Source organism: Coenobita brevimanus, chromosome 33, assembly GCF_032717465.1.
Source record: "Coenobita brevimanus isolate Jiangsu-jjx chromosome 33, ASM3271746v2, whole genome shotgun sequence".
In the NCBI taxonomy this organism is placed as follows: domain Eukaryota; kingdom Metazoa; phylum Arthropoda; class Malacostraca; order Decapoda; family Coenobitidae; genus Coenobita; species Coenobita brevimanus.
In genome coordinates this window covers 12142589-12161205 of record NC_136986.1, presented here as the reverse complement: position 1 = coordinate 12161205, position 18617 = coordinate 12142589, and the positions used below count along the sequence as shown (strand labels likewise).

Below are 18617 nucleotides of genomic sequence, written 5' to 3'. Positions count from 1 at the left end.
AAGTCTAATATATATAAAACTCCACTACAAGTAAATACAAAGTTTTTTATGACATAACACTCAGCCGTCGCACTGTCACCATAGCAGGAGAAGGACACTACCTTCGGGAGGTGGGATTGCCGGATCAGCTAGGGGTGGAACTGCTCTCATAGCTCCAGACAGCGCCCCTCAGGAGACGGCCTACTGCCACTCCTGCCCTCGCCAGACAGCCTATTGCTGCTCTGAAGGTGCCTCTCCAGAGTCGGCATATTGCCGCTGCTCCCTCCTGCAGGAGACGGCCAACTGCTGCTCCTGCCTTCTTCAGATGGCCAATTGCCACTCCGAAGGCGTTGCCCGAGTCGGCCAATTGCCGCTCATCCCTCCGGCAGAAGGAGACGGCCTACTGCCGCTCCCGCCTTCGTCAGATGGCCGATTGCTGCTCCGAGGGTGTTGCCCAAGAGACGGCCTACTGCCGCTCCTCCCTCCTGCAGAAGGAGACGGCCTACTGCCGCTCCCACCTTCGTCAGACGGCCAATTGCCGCTCTGAAGGTGCGCAGAGGCGCACTGACTCCCCCACTCAGGCCACGGCCAATTGCTGGGCCTTGGCGCCTGATAGTTGCACCCCTGGGCAGCCATGGCCAATTGCCGGGCCCCACAGCCAAAAGAAGGTGTTGAGTGAGCCATCGCCCCAGCAGGAGACAAGAGCCCAGACCTCCCGTACTGGAGCGCCCCAGCCAGGGCTTACGGTCTCCTCTGGCCTTCCCTTCCTACGCCTGGCTCTGGAGAAGACTCACCTGATGGACCCTAGTTCAGGTCGGTGCCGCAGCCCCTCCCTGACGGAGCCCCTCGACTCTGGGTACTGCAGTCCTCAGCCACTCCAGACTCTTCCCAGGACGACCGGGGGTGATCTCCCCATGCCACACCAGGCGGCGTAAGACTTCCACCTCCGGCCGAGACCTGAGCCAGAGATTTCTGGATCTGTTCAGCCCCAGTCCTGAGGGCCACACCCCTGAGCCTAGCCCAGAGACTGCGGGCCCCTTCACCACCTGCAGCCCTGGACGTGAGAGGACGCCCCTGCGAGTTGTCCCGTGCCCTCTTGGCACGGCCCCCCTTGGCGGTGCCCCTATCCCGGCCGAGTTGTCGCCGGCATGTCTTCCCGCCGCCCCGACGATGAGTGACTCATGATAAGTGTGGTGTTGCCCCAGAATTAGTAAACTGATTTAGGTTAAGTGTAACATTGCCCAAACTAGTGTAACAATAATACAGTGACTTAATGTTTGTTGAATATCAGGGCAAGTGAAATCACAGGTGGATGAGTGAAGGACGAGTGCAGAAACTAAGTTCTGGTGAATCAGACTCACGAGTGACGCCCTTGCAGAAAACTAGTAAGACTATTCTTCCCGAGAAATTCTCTGTAGCAAGATACTCCAATATCTTCGGTTATTAGAAAATAGTAGAGAAAGTGCTAATATTTCCCCACTTTTATTACCAGTGAATTCCCAATGTCATTCCCTCTCTCCAGTAACTAGCGTGAACGTAAACAAGAAATAGAATCAATTGTCAAAACCCTTTTGCTATCAGGAAATATTAAGTTCAAATTAATAATACTCCTCCCCAGTATTACTATAACTCTGTTCTGACCCGCTGCGAATCACTCCCCTCACCCTCCCCCCACCTTCCCTGTGAGCCTCACTCCCCGCACCCCACGCGCGCCTACATTCCCTGTACACCTGTGCACTAGAATTAATTGTGTTGGCATCAGTATCAGTTAAGCCAGTATCCTGCGAGATACTAATATCCTAGTTAAGGTTTTATTTCTTTGCTATATATTGTGATGTAATATCTGCTGTCTTTGTCCTGTGTCTGACTGTGGTAATATACGTGTAAAGGTTATTGCCTGGAGTTTTTGTGCCCTGCCTCTCTTCATTGCACTAAGCCCAGGTCTTGAAAGAGGACCCCGCTGCATGTTAGGTGTTCTAGAGCCGAGAAGTCAAGCCTTTTACTCCTAGCATTACAATAATAATAATAGCTGCGATGGCAAAGCTGGTATTGTTTTCAATCTGTCCGTCTTTCTCTCCATCTGTCCGTGTTTCTGTTGGCACAATAACATCGCAACCGCTCGAAATATGATTACAAACTTTTACAGGTCTGCAGTAGATAAAAAAAATCGATCACGAAATCGATATTGGTGAAAGTAGGTTACGCTCTGTGTGTCTGTTTCCATGATAAATTCGCAACTGCTTAAGATATCACAAAAATATACAGGTGTGTAGATGAGATGAAAATCTATGAGTATAAAACTGGTGCAAGGTCTCTGTGTCTGTTAACACGATAACTTCACAACCACTCAAGTTATCATCACAGGATTTTACAGGTGTGTAGTAGGGAAGAAAATCTACGAGTTCGAAATTGGAGAAAGTAGGTCAAGGTCAAGGTCATACTCGGAGGAGCGCCAGACGTATCGGCTTTTGGCCGGTATGATTCCTCCCGCCCCCCCTCCCATTGGGAGGGTTTGTACATATCTCCCACCTTACGAGGCGGAGCAGTAATGTTTTTCCCTGACTCAGTGCAAGTGTGTGTGTGTGTCTATCTCATGAACGGCTTGACCTATCGACATGAAACCTTCGGGGTCTCAAGATATGGCCAAAATATTGGCCGAGTTCAAAAGTGGGCACTCGGGGTCAAGGTCAAGGTCACCAAAATGGCTGCCAAAGGTCAACTACTTTTTATAATCTGAGCTCCATTATATCTCATGAACGGCTTGAGCTATCAACATGAATCCTTCAGGGTATCAAGATATGGCCAAAATCTTTCCCGGGTTCGAATATGGGCACTGGAGGTCAAGGTTTAGGTCAGAAACATGGCTACCAAAAATCAAGTATTATCGATAGCCCGCTTGTGGCACAATTATATAAACGGCTTGAGCTATCAACATGAAACCTTCAGCACATCAAGATATGACCAAATCTTAGACTTGGCCAACAGCATATTCTGGCAGGCGATTAACATTTGGATTCATTTACTCGGGACTTATCTTGGAAAGATCATATTATATATCTTGTAAAATCTGCTTCCAAGAGATTAGATGTACTAAAACGATTCCGTTCTTTCTTTACTCCTGCTCAATTGTTGACTTTATACAGGGGTTTTATCTGCCCCTGTATGGAGTACAACTCTCATGTGTGGGGAGGCTCCCCACATACAGCTCTTCTCAATAGGGTGGAGTCAAAGGCTTTTTGTCTCATTACCTCTCCCCCTCTTACTGACTCCCTTCAACCTCTGTCTCCTCGCTGCACTGTTGCATCTTTATCTCTTTTCTATCGCTACTTTAATGGTCACTGCTTCTCTGAACTGTCTGCATGCATTCCTCCACCTCTACGACGGGCGCGTAGCACCCGTCTAGCAGCAAACTCTCATCCCTTTTCTGTCCAACTCTCTAATGCAAGAGTTAACCGTTACTCCCAGTCCTTCATTTATGCAACAGGTCAACTCTGAAACTGTCTCCCTCTGTATTTCCTGCTTCCTATGATCTCCAGTGTTTCAAACGCGGTGTGTCCAGGCATCTCGAAATGATCGGATCTTGAATTTGGCTTTCTATTGTATTTTGTTCTTTCTCTTGGAGGGAACTGATATTGCAAGCTCATGGCCTTTGTTTCCTTCTTCCTCACATTAAAAAATGCTTTGCTCTCATTATTATTATTATTGTTATTGATACTGTAATTATAATACTGATTATTTTTTATTATTAATTTATTATTATTATTATTATTATTGTTGTTGTTTGAGAACAAATCCTTTCCTATGGTTAAATGTAACAAATAACCATAACATCTACAAACGTAGCCACTATTTCTAACAATGTTTCCAGTTTGGACTTGACTTTCGCCTTCGATGAAACTACTGGTAAATTCGCCTTGGGCACGCCGGTCATAACACCCAGTTGGCTAAGCTTCTACTACCCTTTGAGTGGCCAAGTGTGGATCGGTGTCTTGGCTTGTACGCTGACTGTCTGCTTCACACTTGTCAAGGTAAACATGCAAGTGGTCGGGCACAGACCCTTCCAGTATTAGTAATAACAGCAGAAAACGGTTCCTTATGTTATTATTATTGTTGTTGTTATTTAATATAGGGGTGGGATATTCTCAATTAGCAGCCCGGAGCTGTCTTCCAGTGTTAGTCACACACGTAAATATATTTCCACAAGACAGGTGCTTCTGTTTAGTTGCTTCAGGATTTTTACACAAATGTGCCTTACTCTAGCGAAGCCCAATATGGTTCTTCATTTTAGTGAAGTCCCTTACGGTGCCATATCTATTGCCATTTTTTATTTTTTAACTCACCGAGGAAAATGATGCATTTAACCCACCGCATCCCGACGTTTTCTGGGCAGTGGTACGCCCCAGTCCCGACATTTTTGGACCTTTTTTTTTTAGGCTCAAACATTCGCGTTTGGTGAGAAACATCGAAAATTCATAGAGAAATCCCTCACCTGAGGTTTAAAATACTTGAATCAGGTACGAGTACCTCCTTACCTGACTGGGTTTTCAAACAGGCTGGCACCAAAGAAAACGAGTTCAACACTTATGGTTCTGTAGCTATTTCTTCTACTGATAAAGCAGATCTCTTCGCTCAGACTTTCTCCTCCAGTTCCACCTTAGACGATTCCGGTGCTGTTCCTCCATCACTTCCCCCCTCTGACTTCCTCAAGGCTGACATTAAAATTTCTTCAGTTGATGTATTTTCTGCCATCACTGGCCTCAATACTGACAAGGCATATGGGCCTGATGGGGTCCCTCCTGTTGTTCTCAAGAACTGTGCTTCTGTGCTTACACCCTGCCTAGGCAAACTCTTTCTCCTTTGTCAACTTGTACCTTTCCTTCTTGCTGGAAGTTTGCTCTCATTCATCCAGTCCCAAAGAAGGGTGACCACTCCCAACCCTCCAACTATCGTCCAATTGCTTTAACGTCCTGTATTTCAAAAGTTTCCAAGTCAATTCACAATTGAAAAATTTTAAGGCATCTTTCCTATCACAACCTTCTTTCCGATCGTCAGTACGGGTTCCGTCAGGGATGCTCCACTGGCGATCTCACCTACCTTTCAGACTCCTGGTCATCCTCCTTTCGGGACTTTGGCGAAAGCTTTGCCATTGCACTTGATATTTCTAAGGCTTTCGATCGAGTCTGGCATAAATCTTTAATTTCCAAACTGCCCTCCTACAGTTTCTATCCCTCTATCTGTGCCTTCATCGCTAGCTTCCTTTCTGATCGTTCTATAGCCGCTGTTGTAGACGGCCATCGTTCTTCTCCTAGATCTATCAACAGCGGTGTTCTTCAGGGCTCTGTCCTATCACCAACCCTCTTCCTTTTATTCATCAATGATCTAAGCTGTACATCTAACCCTATCCACTCATACCCTGATGACTCCACCCTTCACCTTTCCATTCGGTTCCCGCAACGCCCATCTCAACAGTTACTTCAACAAACAAGAGATGAGGCTATGGCACACCTAATGTATGACTTGGCTCGTATCTCTGACTGGGGTAAATATAATATGGTTGTTTTTAATGCATCTAAGACTCAGTTCTTACACCTATCAACCCGACAAAATCTTCCACAGGTATACCCACTGTTTAATAATATTCAGCTTAATCCTGCATCATCCTTGAACATGCTTGGGGTTTCATTTACTCGGGATTTATCTTGGAAAGATCATATTACATCTCTTGTAAAATCTGCTTCCAAGAGATTGGGTGTGCTAAGCCACTCTGCTCTTTCTTTACCCCTGCACAATTGTTGACTCTATACAGGGGTTTTATCCGCCCGTGTGTGGAGTACAACTCTCATGTGTGGGGAGGCTCCCCACATACAGCTCTTCTCAATAGGGTGGAGTCAAAGGCTTTTCGTCTCATTAACTCTCCTCTTACTGACTCCCTTCAACCTCTGTCTCTTCGCCGCACTGTTGCATCTCTTTTCTATCGCTACTCTAATGGTCACTGCTCCTCCGAATTGTCTGCTTGCATTCCTCCACCTCTATGACGGGCGCGTAGCACCCGTCTGGCAGCAAACTCTCATCCCTTTTCTGTCCAACTCTCTAATGCAAGAGAACCGTTACTCCCAGTCTTTCATTTATGCAACAGGTCAGCTCTGGAACTGTCTCCCTCTTTCTGTATTTCCTGCTGCCTATGATCTCCAGTCTTTCAAACGCAGTGTGTCCAGGCATCTCAAAATGATCGGATCTTGAATTTGGCTCTATTGTATTTTGTTTTTCTCTTGGAGGGAACTGTTACTGCGGGCTCATGGCCTTTGGTTCCTTCTTCCTCGCATAAAAAAAAACTATTTTATCCACTCATAAACAGTATTTATTTATTTACTTAGTACGAATTTATATGTAGTACAAGAGAATATTGGTTTTCAAACAGTAATATAGGCATTACAAGCATTGTTTCACTCACTAACTCATCACCATTCATGTCCTTTTTTTACCACATTACCTGATCATCATTTCTGACTGTTTCTTCCTCTAATGCTATGTAAACTTTGTCCTCCACATTGTCATCGATTGGAGAATCACTCTGGCCCTGAATGTCTTTATTGGCCAGGTCACTGGTAACAGGTGAATTGCTGAGACAATGGCGTGCTGGGGGGAGGGGAGAGGTTATGCAGTGTAAGGCATTGTCCCTGCTTGGCATCTTGTAGAGGAATAGAGAAAGGTGTCCTGTGTATACGTGCCAAAAATCACTCATAAAATCACTTGCAAAAATTGAAAATTGTGCAAATTAGGGACCTTGCAATGTTGCCGCGTTCATTTACGTCTCCAGGACATGAGTGCACATCATGTGAGGACGTGAATTCACGTCTCCAGGATGGGGCGGGTTAACCCTCTCATGGTTGCATTTTCTTGTTCTTCCCTTTTATATAACATGAGCCAACACTATATGATCATTATTTAGGTGAATGTGTCAATGGAAACAGTTGCTTATTCTGGTACCATGAACACCCCCTTGGTCAGGTTAATTCTATTATCTTTTCCAGTTAACTCCGGACAATTGGTTCATGTGAGTCTTTAACAAGAGACTCACAGGTGAAAATCAGAGTGAGCGACAAAGAATTATGATGGAAAAATACTAGTTTCATAATACAGCTATAAGTACAACGACTCTTTTTGGATGACGTTAGATTCATGTAATAAGAAATAAAAGAATATATATCGCTGTTTTTATACATATCTTTAAACACTTTGCTGGAATATGTATTTATGGTATAGATGAGTAAAGAGTGGATTCGGATTGTTACTTCCATCCCGAGCCTCTACTACAGCCACAACTGTCATGTAAGTGGTTGGCTACTTCACACTTGTTGATTCCTTGAAACCACAGCATGGAATTGTCAATTAATTCTGCTTTCAGACAGTTTTATTTTGGTCTGCCTTTTTCGACGAAGAAAGAACTTTTGCCATTTCTAATCAACTGAACTCTAAAAAAATTTATTAATACATCATAACCTCACTATAACCAATATCTAACTATTCCATAACATTTCACTATTGTACAGCGTCCTATATGTAGCCGAAAAATTACATTAAAAGCAGAAAACGATCAAAATTACTTTACGCAACTGGACATACCAAGCAGCTGCCAAAAAAAAAAATTGTGCGAATGACCTCATTAAAATTGTGTGTCTTCCTAACAATACCAGATGTACGGAGGTGGACTTTCATTCATGGCTCGTATTATCAAAACCATTCCACTGTCCGAAACATCACTGCTCGCCCCTATGACACAATAAACAGCTATGCACTCATATCGTTGTGTATGTATATCACTGTACATGTATGTTTTACAGATTACGAGGAGAAAAACATGGCAAACGTGGCATGGAGTGCTGAGTACAGGGTCGGTGATAGTGGAGTCTGTGGGCACCCTGTTGGGCCAGGGACTGTACGGACGCCTCTCAACCAGCCAGTCCAACCACATCCTGGTCGGCACTTGGTTGTTCTTCAATGTGGTGGTGGGCTCAGCGTATCACGCCAGCCTCATTGCTTCCCTCACCCTCCCAAGGCTGCCACCCAGACCAGAGACAGTTGAGGAACTGGTCAAAATAGTTGACAGGTGAGATATCGAAGAACAACGTTTGGATACAAAGGTGCTGGATGAAATTGAAATACAAGTTAATGCTGGGCCCTTGGATTATTAATCTCTGCTCTATCACTGCGTCAGAGTTCTTAAACCCTCAGTTCTATTTTTTTTTTTTTTTTTCCACATTCACCAACGCATCTCACGGTGAGTTAGTTTTCACCCAGCAGCTGGTGTTTTATTCAAAGCCTTCGATACTGTAATTTCAGACCTGATTGTTTGAAAGCAGGGCAACACTGAATCAATAAATGGTGTTCTCAAGTACCATGTAATACATCATCCACATAAACCATATGTGAAATATACCTTCCCTCAGTATTTATCTCCAGCTTTACATTTTTCCTTTACTTTTGTGCTCACCGCTCTCGTAACCTTATTCACTTCCACATCCATTCTTCTCCAGAGACATCACTGCCGTACAGTCTTTCGCTTATGCTTCCGGTACTTTCAGCCCTAATACATGGACTAGATCCGCACATCCTGTTGCACATTGGAAATTATTCATTTCATTGCTTATCATGTACTCAGATTGTTCTGTAACTTTATTACTATTATTCCTATACTACAATAGGATAAATACAATGATTGCTGTAGTAAACGGTATAAAGAAATCCCAAATAAAAACACTATAGCTCTTTTAATATGCCCGAGGTTGTTTTTTTCCATATGCTGCTTATTTCACGAAACAGTGGCAGTATGAGACAATACTACGTCTCGCTTCCTTTCCATAACACTGCTTCGTGACTAGCATCATATCTTGGTTTTAATTTATTGTCACAATTTAGCCATCGAGATGCAAATATGGCAATTTTAGGCCAAATTTAAATTTAACAAAAAAATACTAACTGTACCTTGTTAACTTTTGGTGTTGCGTTATTCTAGAGGCGTCAGTAGTAATAATAATTAAACAATTTTAATTTGTACATGTTACAGGGTGACATCAAGACCTTTTGATGGTTCATACAAGAAGTTCTTTTTAAACTCTGAGTCAAGTGCCTATAGAGAACTTGGGAGCATGCTGGTCGGGGCAGATGTTATGGACGGACTCAACGCAGCTCTGAACATGAAGTAAGTTGATTTAGTGATATATATATATATATATATATATATATATATATATATATATATATAATTTTAGTAACTGAACAGAGGAAGGAAATTCCTGGTGTCCTTGATTCATAAGAATCTGTAACAGTTGGACTTGAACAGCTGTAGGTTGAAGTTTGGGGGGAATCAACTCGGGGGAAGCGAGATGCAAAGAGATGCTGTTCAGGGAATAAAAGATTTCTGATAGGTGGAAGTTCTGCATTATGGCAGTGTGATATTCCAGTCATGAGCGCTACCAGATGCCCACGTAGCACAGAGCAAGGCATGGAGAGATGGCACAATGGATGCAACTTCGTCTGAGCATTTGCCATAAAAGTATCTGTAAGATAAAGGACGGGAGACAATATTCCTTCATACGTGTAGGGGAGGAAGTTTATTTGTAACATCAGGATTACTAATAATTCTAAAAGCTTTGTTCTGAATTTTGTCTGTTTTAGTGCAACCTGTCTAGAGTTGCCATACGTCCAGATTTTTCCGGACATGTCCTGCATTTAGGTGTAAAAATCTTCGTCCGGGGGGAATTTTAAAAATTCTTCACAAGTCCGGAATTTCAGCTTCCATCACATTTTTCGAATTTAGTATACTATGAAACTCTGTAATGACGAGAGAGAGAGAGGGAGACTTTCGTTTTCATCAGCCTGTATGTGTTGCCATCTTAGCTGCTTTAGTGCTAGCAGCTGGCTAAAATGTCCTGCCTATTCCTTTTGTTCAGCCGTGAGTTTTTTTTTATATATAGTTAGTGTTGTTATAGCCATAAAATAAATAATATTTGCACACAATTATTGGCTTAGCTTTCATTTTTACACTGTAGCATTGGTTATTCTTATGATCTGCATCTAAGGCATTGTTGCATTTGTCATAATCTTTGCCAGTCTTGTACTTTGCTTGTTTACCAATATCCTGTAAAAAGATTAAAGAAGGCACTTTAGTCGGATTGAGCCTGTGCAGGTTTATATCCAAAGGTTGGTTGGGGTTTATTGTTCACGTAATTCCACTCACAGATGAGTGAAGGTGGTCACTCTCATCTTAAATGTCAGGGTGATGGATCATGGATGGATGGATTGATGGATGCAGCTCGGTAGCACTGATGTGTGTGTGTGTGTGTGTGTGTGTGTGTGTGTATATATATATATATATATATATATATATATATATATAAATATATATATATAGACATATATAAAAATATATATATATATATATATATATATATATATTATATATATATATATATTATATATATATATATATATTATATATATATAATATATATATATAAATATATATATATATAATATATATATATATATATATATATATTATATATATATTATAATATATAATATATATATATTATAATATATAATATATATAATATATATGTATACATATATATATATATATATATATATATATATATATATATATATATATATATATATATATATAGATATATATATATATATATATATATATATATATATACACAGTAGGCTCGCGCAGTGTGCGAGAGATTGGGCGGTCCACGACCTCGTACAGTGTGAATTCGCACACTGAGAATACATAATCTTATGGAAAAAATGACATATGGGCTGTACCCCCTCATACCTGGACATTTTTTTGCCCTTAGAGACATAAAAAAAGGTCAGATTTTTCAGACATTGTACTACAGATATAGCTACGACAAAAAAATTATGGGCAGTCACCTTAACAACAATAGACAACAGGCAACGCACTTACAGTGCCCCCGCTGCCATCCCGGCCGCACCACGCTTGTATAACGGTTGCCAATGTTGTACTATTCCAGGCTTTGACGAAGAAATTTATGGCCTGTTGAATGTTACATTTCTTCCAGAATGCAGCATCAGTCATTATGGTGGGGGTTGCAGGTATGCCAGGAAGCAGGTGAGTCAGGTGGGGCTGTGAAGGGGGAAAGGGAGGCGGCTGGTGAGTCAGGTGGGGCAGTGGAGGACGGCGGTGGGTGAGTCAGGGGAGGTGGTGAGGGGAGTATCCTGCCTCTCCTCCTCGCTACTGCTCACATTTTCGGCAATTTCCTTCATCTCTTCTTGTTTGTTTGTTTCATTCCTCATCTTGTTATGGATATATTGGCAGTATAACAACTTGGTATTCACGATATAAACATCATTATTATAGAAACTGGGTATCTATTCTAACTTACTGTTATTGCCGAAAACGTTATTATTGAAGCTGTTATTGGCGATATCTTATTGTAGACTCCTCTTGAGCACCTTCCCATGAGCCTCTAGGTCACTATTGGCGCGTTCTGTGGGGGAGGGGGGTCGCGTACTGATGGAAAATGGCGTTTCCAAGCCACTTCTTGCAACTACCTCGTGTTTTGTGGGGTAAACTCGCGCATTCAAGGTTTTTCGTGATGATTTTTGGTCACACGCACAATGCGATTGGCGCACTGTGATGATGCGCACTGGGCGAGCCTACTGTATATATATATATATATATATATATATATATATAATATATTATATATATATATTACATATATATATATATATATATATATATATATATATATATATAATATGGGTTTCATAATGCCAAATGTCCAAACCCAGCAAACACACAATGTATGTAAAACGTTGTGGAAAAGTTGTCTATAAGTTATATTAATTGTAACATTGTAAGAACATTATGGAAACGTTTATTCGCAACGTTATCTCGAAACTATGTAGCAACATTATCCTGAAACATTGTCTAAATGTTGCTGCAACTTTTTTTTTTTTTTTTTTTTTTTAATGTTATGTACTTACGTTGTTCTAACGATTGTTACACTGATTTATATATGAATATTAAGGTGTGCCAGAAATAGCCCAGCAAACCAGGAAAGGCAGGCCTCCGCAGGCAACAGAGAGGGAGGATCGAGTTGTCACACGGCATGGGCCGGGGCAACCCTCTCAGGAGCTTGCAACTATCCACTGGGGACTCTGTTGCTGACGCTCGTTGGTGACGTGTTCAAGACTAAATTTGCTTGGAATTCTCGTCTGAGAATTTTCTTGGATTTGTGAATTACAAGCTTAAATATACCCTAAGTGAAATATTGGAGAGTATATCCCACTATTGATGTTGCAATAGGAGTTTCCATTTATGTAACATCGTAATACCGCCGAATAGTTTGGTAACGAAATAAGTACACCGAGGTGCCCTTTGCTCTATCATGATTGATAATTTTATGCTGTTCTTTTTGTTGCATGAACTCATGTTATATAACATCTGTCTGATGTTTTCATGAGTATTTTTCTTGCATTGTGACTGTGAACTAGGGCAGGGTTCCTCAATTACCATCTACGAAGGTCCTGTCTTACAATCTTCCAATGTTGCAGAGGTCCAGATGTACAATATTGTATTTAATATTAATAATGGAATAAATTACTTGCATTTATTTTAGGATGCAGAGTAATTAACTGAAATCAGCTATAGATAATGTCTTCTGTTGTTAAGGTGGTTAAATAAGACAATTATCTACTCTCCAAACTTCCTTCCTTCACAAGGAGACAAGACGACACTCTTGTTAAGGTGGTTAAATAAGACAATTATCTACTCTCCAAACTTCCTTCCTTCACAAGGAGACAAGACGACACTCTTCTATTACCCAAATAACAATTACCGTCCCTATAATCACTGTAACACTACCACCACCACCACAGCACCATACCACCCACCAGTATCCAGTCTTAACACTTTTCGGTATCTTTCCATCAGTTCACCAACTGAACAAGCCAATGACAACAATTTGTGGGTACATGCAGTGCAGCTTGCTAAATACAGAACTCTTATGGTTAGGAATCCTGTTCTCATGTTACCAGGATTTAATGCTAATATCAGTGATAATGCTATTTTGTATTATGAAACTCACGTTACCTTGATTGATGTGAGCACCTAGAGTAGCTGGAAAAATCTGCAGTTTCTGTGTGGATCAGTTAGCCTACTCGTCTGCATTGCAACTATCAATTGGGCAGGTTGGTATTACTGCAGTAAGATAAACGTAACTGGCAATCCGGTGAAATTACATTTATTTGAGCCCTATTGTGGACATAACCAGAGATGCTAAATATTGTGTTTCTTTCATTCGAGTGCGATACTGAACATTCAGTGATGGAAGTCAGTGGGGTCCGTATCAAAACTTGACGGAGTCCGGATTTGGCCCGCGGTCCACCATTTGAGTACCACTCTACTAAGATATAATTATAAAAAAATCACGTATTCAGTGCCAAGCGAGATATGGCAACCATTTGTTTACAAATTCGAACAAATTCAATGGCATTCCATTGTGCATAAAGCCCTCCCAGTCTCATCTTTCCTCTTTGAAAGGCAATTAATCTTCTTTGTTTTCTTATGCCATTTAAGGCCTTGTATATTTTAAATGAAAAGTAAGCAAATTTTAGGTAAAACTGAGAAAAATAATGTATCACACATTGCAGCGAAACAAAGGTTTTGAAAGGTGGTAAATATTCACTCATCTACTTAGCTAGTTGTGATATGTTATAGATTAATGTTATCAGTTCCAATGAACAGTATTTCTATGTAAGATAAAACTAAATTTCTGCTTACTTGGCAGAGTTGGCAGACAAGGAATGCTGGACCAAATATGAAATCATGATATTATCCTATCCAGGTAACTTCCAAAAACTGAGAAAAATAATGTATCACACATTGCAGCGAAACAAAGGTTTTGAAAGGTGGTAAATATTCACTCATCTACTTAGCTAGTTGTGATATGTTATAGATTAATGTTATCAGTTCCAATGAACAGTATTTCTATGTAAGATAAAACTCAATTTCTGCTTACTTGGCAGAGTTGGCAGACAAGGAATGCTGGACCAAATATGAAATCATGATATTATCCTATCCAGGTAACTTCTAGTTCCTTGGACTATGTGCACTGGATTTTCCTGCAACGTTTGTGAGTACAGGGTGTTGAGAAATACAAGATGCCTTCTGAAAACTTCCTTGATGTTTGAAATTACATTTTTTTCCCCCTCAAAACTAACTGGAACTATTTTACAAGCAGTTAGCGTTGAAATGTATGACTAGGCTCGTTGTGCTGCTCATTGAACCACTGGAAAAGAAAGCTTGTCACACAATATTTAATGTACAATTCCGTAATTGTGTACTCTGTGGCCCATAAGACACCAAAAAATTAATGATGTTAACCAGATGTTTTAGCAAATGTAATTTAAGGTACATTATTTAGATGTTTGTTGTACATCTTACAGAATTAGTAGAATATCATTCACGTATCAGCCATGTAGGTTTGAACTGCTACAGAATTCATGAACAGTGCAATCTAAATGAACCTTACACTCTGGTTCCAGGCACCTATGAACAGGCTCTTTGCCATATCAAACATGCAGATGACATTTCCAACACTGAGATGGATGACAACATTCCACAAAGAGGAAGAAACCCCAGTAGTATCAGCAGGACTTCTGCAGTGGTATTGATTAGTATAAAGTGGTTAGAATTACAACAACCGTAATTATATTCATACACTCATGGACTATGATTACGTCACTTACAGAGCTTGTATACATATAATGAATGATAGAGCTGTATCATCATTTATCATTTGCACTCATGATATGTACTGTATTGTAATTATGTACTGTTTACCTTTAATATTGTACCAAGTAATAATTTGTAAAGAATTTGTACTGTCCAAAGGACAGGTATTAACTGTGGTGGCTGTTCGGTTGGCTGTCTGTATTTGTGTTCAGTATATGTTTGGGTACACTCTTGAAATGTGACACTGATGTAACGTGTAATAACATTTACTATTAGTTGTGTGTTGATTTCTTGTAATTATTGTGAAGCCCGATCCCTCTTATTGGATGTTGGTGTTTGAGGCTGACTTACAAAGAGCACCACAATTACATCCCTAGGGTTCGTTCGACCCATATCCTGATATTGTTGGAACTGTGGAATCGGTTGGGATCCGAGATTCAAAAATTAATTTAATTCTCTCTATCAAATATCACACACAAGGAAAATTGGCCGTTCTGAATAATTACTAATAGGAAAGAAATTTGGTAGCTTGATCGTGAGTAGCATAACAATAAGAGAATTTTTAGGTAGCGAAACAATAACAACTTTGGGTAGCGAGACAATGCAATAACAGAACTTTATACTCCCAAAACCGATTCAGCACAGGGGTCGAAAACAATTCCCACCAAGGCACGAGGGTTATGAGAAGAAGTTATACAGGATTTGAGAGATATAAGAGAGGAATGACAGTGAAACTCAATAAACTTTTCAAAATGCTGAATTTACTAATATCTCTCCTTTCGTTAAATCACATTACATTATACTATTCAATTTACTAATAAATGACAACTTATACTGATTTTTTCTCTAAGAAATGAAACTTTACTTTTTGACAGAACTCTATATTTTTCAATCATCTAACATTTTGTTTATTCACAGTACACAGAATTTCCTCCACAACGAATTTTATATAGGCACATTTACCTCAGTTAGCCAACAAATGTTATTACCCTTTAGATCTCACTCCTCCCCAACACCAGTGAAACTTAAACGGTTCGCCACATTCAGTACACTCCTGGACATACAGGCTTTCTCCGAGCACATCAGGCGAGGGAGTTTGCCTTGGGGACTCACTAAACAATTACATAATCAAAAGACCTAATCACTGTTCTGTGTAAATGGTGAGTGTACAATGTAAATCCTAAAGAACTTTGCTAGGGCAGTTACAATATGGCGATTAGAGGGGAGTTTTTGAGGTGGCGTTTTCACTGCATCTGTACATGGCGCGGGGGCAAATTTGAGTCAGTTTCATTACAACTTAGGTCACAACGGCACACATAATATCACTGACATTTCACAACGCCAGCATGAACAGGGGAGAAGAGAAGAAAACAGAGTAATGATACTCACCTGTACGTGGCACTGGGGCAAAACTGAGAGTGAGCAAGGAGCTGGCTAATACCCCCCTCTGTTACTTTTCAAAATGCGGGAAACTAAGCGACTTGGATGACGTGTAGGGTAGTTTTTGCTTTACCCCATATGAGGGTCACAACTCTAAACTTCTGATTCTGAATGGATGCAGATATTAATTTTCTTTACTCTCAATCTGACAGGGAAAATTTAGTTATTCTAATTATCCCACACAAAGACTCGTAAATTGAATCAACAGCGGTCGCTAGCATCCTGTCGGCGGAGAAATACATTACCCAACTATTACGTCATGTCCTCGGGTATTAGCTAACTAAAATTTTTAACGGCTTTCCCCCCCTATACGGTATTATTTCTTCTATAAGCATGTTAATCGACAACATTATGACTTTACTATGATTGTATCAGATCTGATTTAATAGAAAATGAGTACAGACGATACGCCACTCAAATATCCCACGTATGCCTCCAGCAAAATTTCACCTATAATATGTACAAATATTCTTAAGAACTAGCACAACATAAATGAGATTTATGATCTTACAGCTACAGAAATAATAATAAAAAGAACATGTATTAACTGCTAGGTACAAGCATGTTTCTATACCTTAAGCCTAGAATGGATTAGGGTAAATACAAATGTATAGCTTACGTACTAAAGCCTTAACTTACATGACTCTTCCATGTTTTGACTCTTGTGGCATTACAATGGTAAGGAAGAAAGATTCTTGAAATAGTGCGCATCTAGCTAGCATTTGTGTGTGATCTGCTTCCTGGCCGTTCAGTGCTTATTCTCAGGTCAGTTCCATATGGGCAGTAGTGATTGACGGTGCCTGGTGAAGCTCCAGACATACGAGTAGTTTGCGGCAGTATCGGTAGGTTATAAAAGGGGAGACCGGGGCAAGTTGCCAACAGGGGTAAGTTGGCACACTAATTACCATTAGCTAGCTTTGCTACTCACACCACGTGATCACCGGGTAGATCCTCAATCACCAACAAACAGCCACGCGTGATGGTCGCATGACTTGACTGGAGTGAGGAAAAGTTCAATTTTGATGCTGCTAGGTAAATTTTCACTTCCTTACATTGTTGTAACATGCGTCAGGTTATAGATAAGTGATATTTATTTTAGCCATTATTTTCCTTAGGGTTTATGGACTGCCTACCATTGAAAACAGATCATACAAGATTTTTTTTTTTTTTATGCGAGGAAGAAGGAACCGAAGGCCATGCGCCCGCAGTAACAGTTCCCTCCAAGAGAAAAACAAAATACAATAGAGAGCCAAATTCAAGATCCGATCATTTTCAGATGCCTGGACACACTGCGTTTGAAAGACTGGAGATCATAGGCAGCAGGAAATACAGACAGAGGGAGACAGTTCCAGAGCTGACCTGTTGCATAAATGAAAGACTGGGAGTAACGGTTAACTCTTGCATTAGAGAGTTGGACAGAAAAGGGATGAGAGTTTGATGCCAGACGGGTGCTACGCGCCCGTCGTAGAGGTGGAGGAATGCAAGCAGACAGTTCAGAGGAGCAGTGACCATTAAAGTAGCGATAGAAAAGAGATAAAGATGCAACAGTGCGGCGAAGAGACAGGTTGAAGGGAGTCAGTAAGAGGAGGAGAGTTAATGAGACGAAAAGCCTTTGACTCCACCCTATTGAGAAGAGCTGTATGTGGGGAGCCTCCCCACACATGAGAGTTGTACTCCACACAGGGGCGGATAAAACCCCTGTATAGAGTCAACAATTGAGCAGGGGTAAAGAAAGAGCGGAGTCGGCTTAGCACACCCAATCTCTTGGAAGCAGATTTTACAAGAGATGTAATATGATCTTTCCAAGATAAGTCCCGAGTAAATGAAACCCCAAGCATGTTCAAGGATGATGCAGGATTAAGCTGAATATTATTAAACATTAGTGGGTATACCTGTGCAAGATTTTGTCGGGTTGATAGGTGTAAGAACTGAGTCTTAGATGCATTAAAAACAACCATATTATTTTTACCCCAGTTAGAGATACGAGCCAAGTCAGACATTAGGTGTGCCATAGCCTCATCCCTTGTTTGTTGAAGTAACTGTTGAGATGGGCGTTGCGGGAACCGAATGGAAAGGTGAAGGGTGGAGTCATCAGCGTATGAGTGGATAGGGTTAGATGTACAGCTTAGAAGATCATTGATGAATAAAAGGAAGAGAGTTGGTGATAGGACAGAGCCCTGAGGAACACCACTGTTGATAGATCTAGGAGAAGAACGATGGCCATCTACAACAGCGGCTATAGAACGACCAGAAAGGAAGCTAGTGATGAAGGCACAGATAGAAGGATAGAAACCGTAGGAGGGCAGTTTGGAAATTAAAGATTTATGCCAGATTCGATCGAAAGCCTTTGAGATGTCAAGTGCAATGGCAAAGCTTTCGCCAAAGTCCCGAAAGGAGGATGACCAGGAGTCTGAAAGGTAGG

At 41.0% G+C, this 18617-nt stretch overlaps 1 protein-coding gene across 1 annotated transcript in view; it reads left to right on the top strand.

Annotated features, from left to right (window-relative positions):
• The first annotated feature begins 2594 nt into the window (after positions 1 to 2594).
• LOC145395790 (ionotropic receptor 21a-like) overlaps positions 2595 to 18617 on the top strand; it is a 69413-nt gene continuing 53390 nt past the window's right edge. The window contains exons 1-5 of the mRNA XM_080269327.1: positions 2595 to 2665; positions 3848 to 4007; positions 6929 to 6982; positions 7821 to 8086; positions 9044 to 9178. Coding sequence (XP_080125453.1) covers positions 2595 to 2665; positions 3848 to 4007; positions 6929 to 6982; positions 7821 to 8086; positions 9044 to 9178 — 686 coding nt within the window. The remainder of the gene's footprint in view (positions 2666 to 3847; positions 4008 to 6928; positions 6983 to 7820; positions 8087 to 9043; positions 9179 to 18617) is intronic.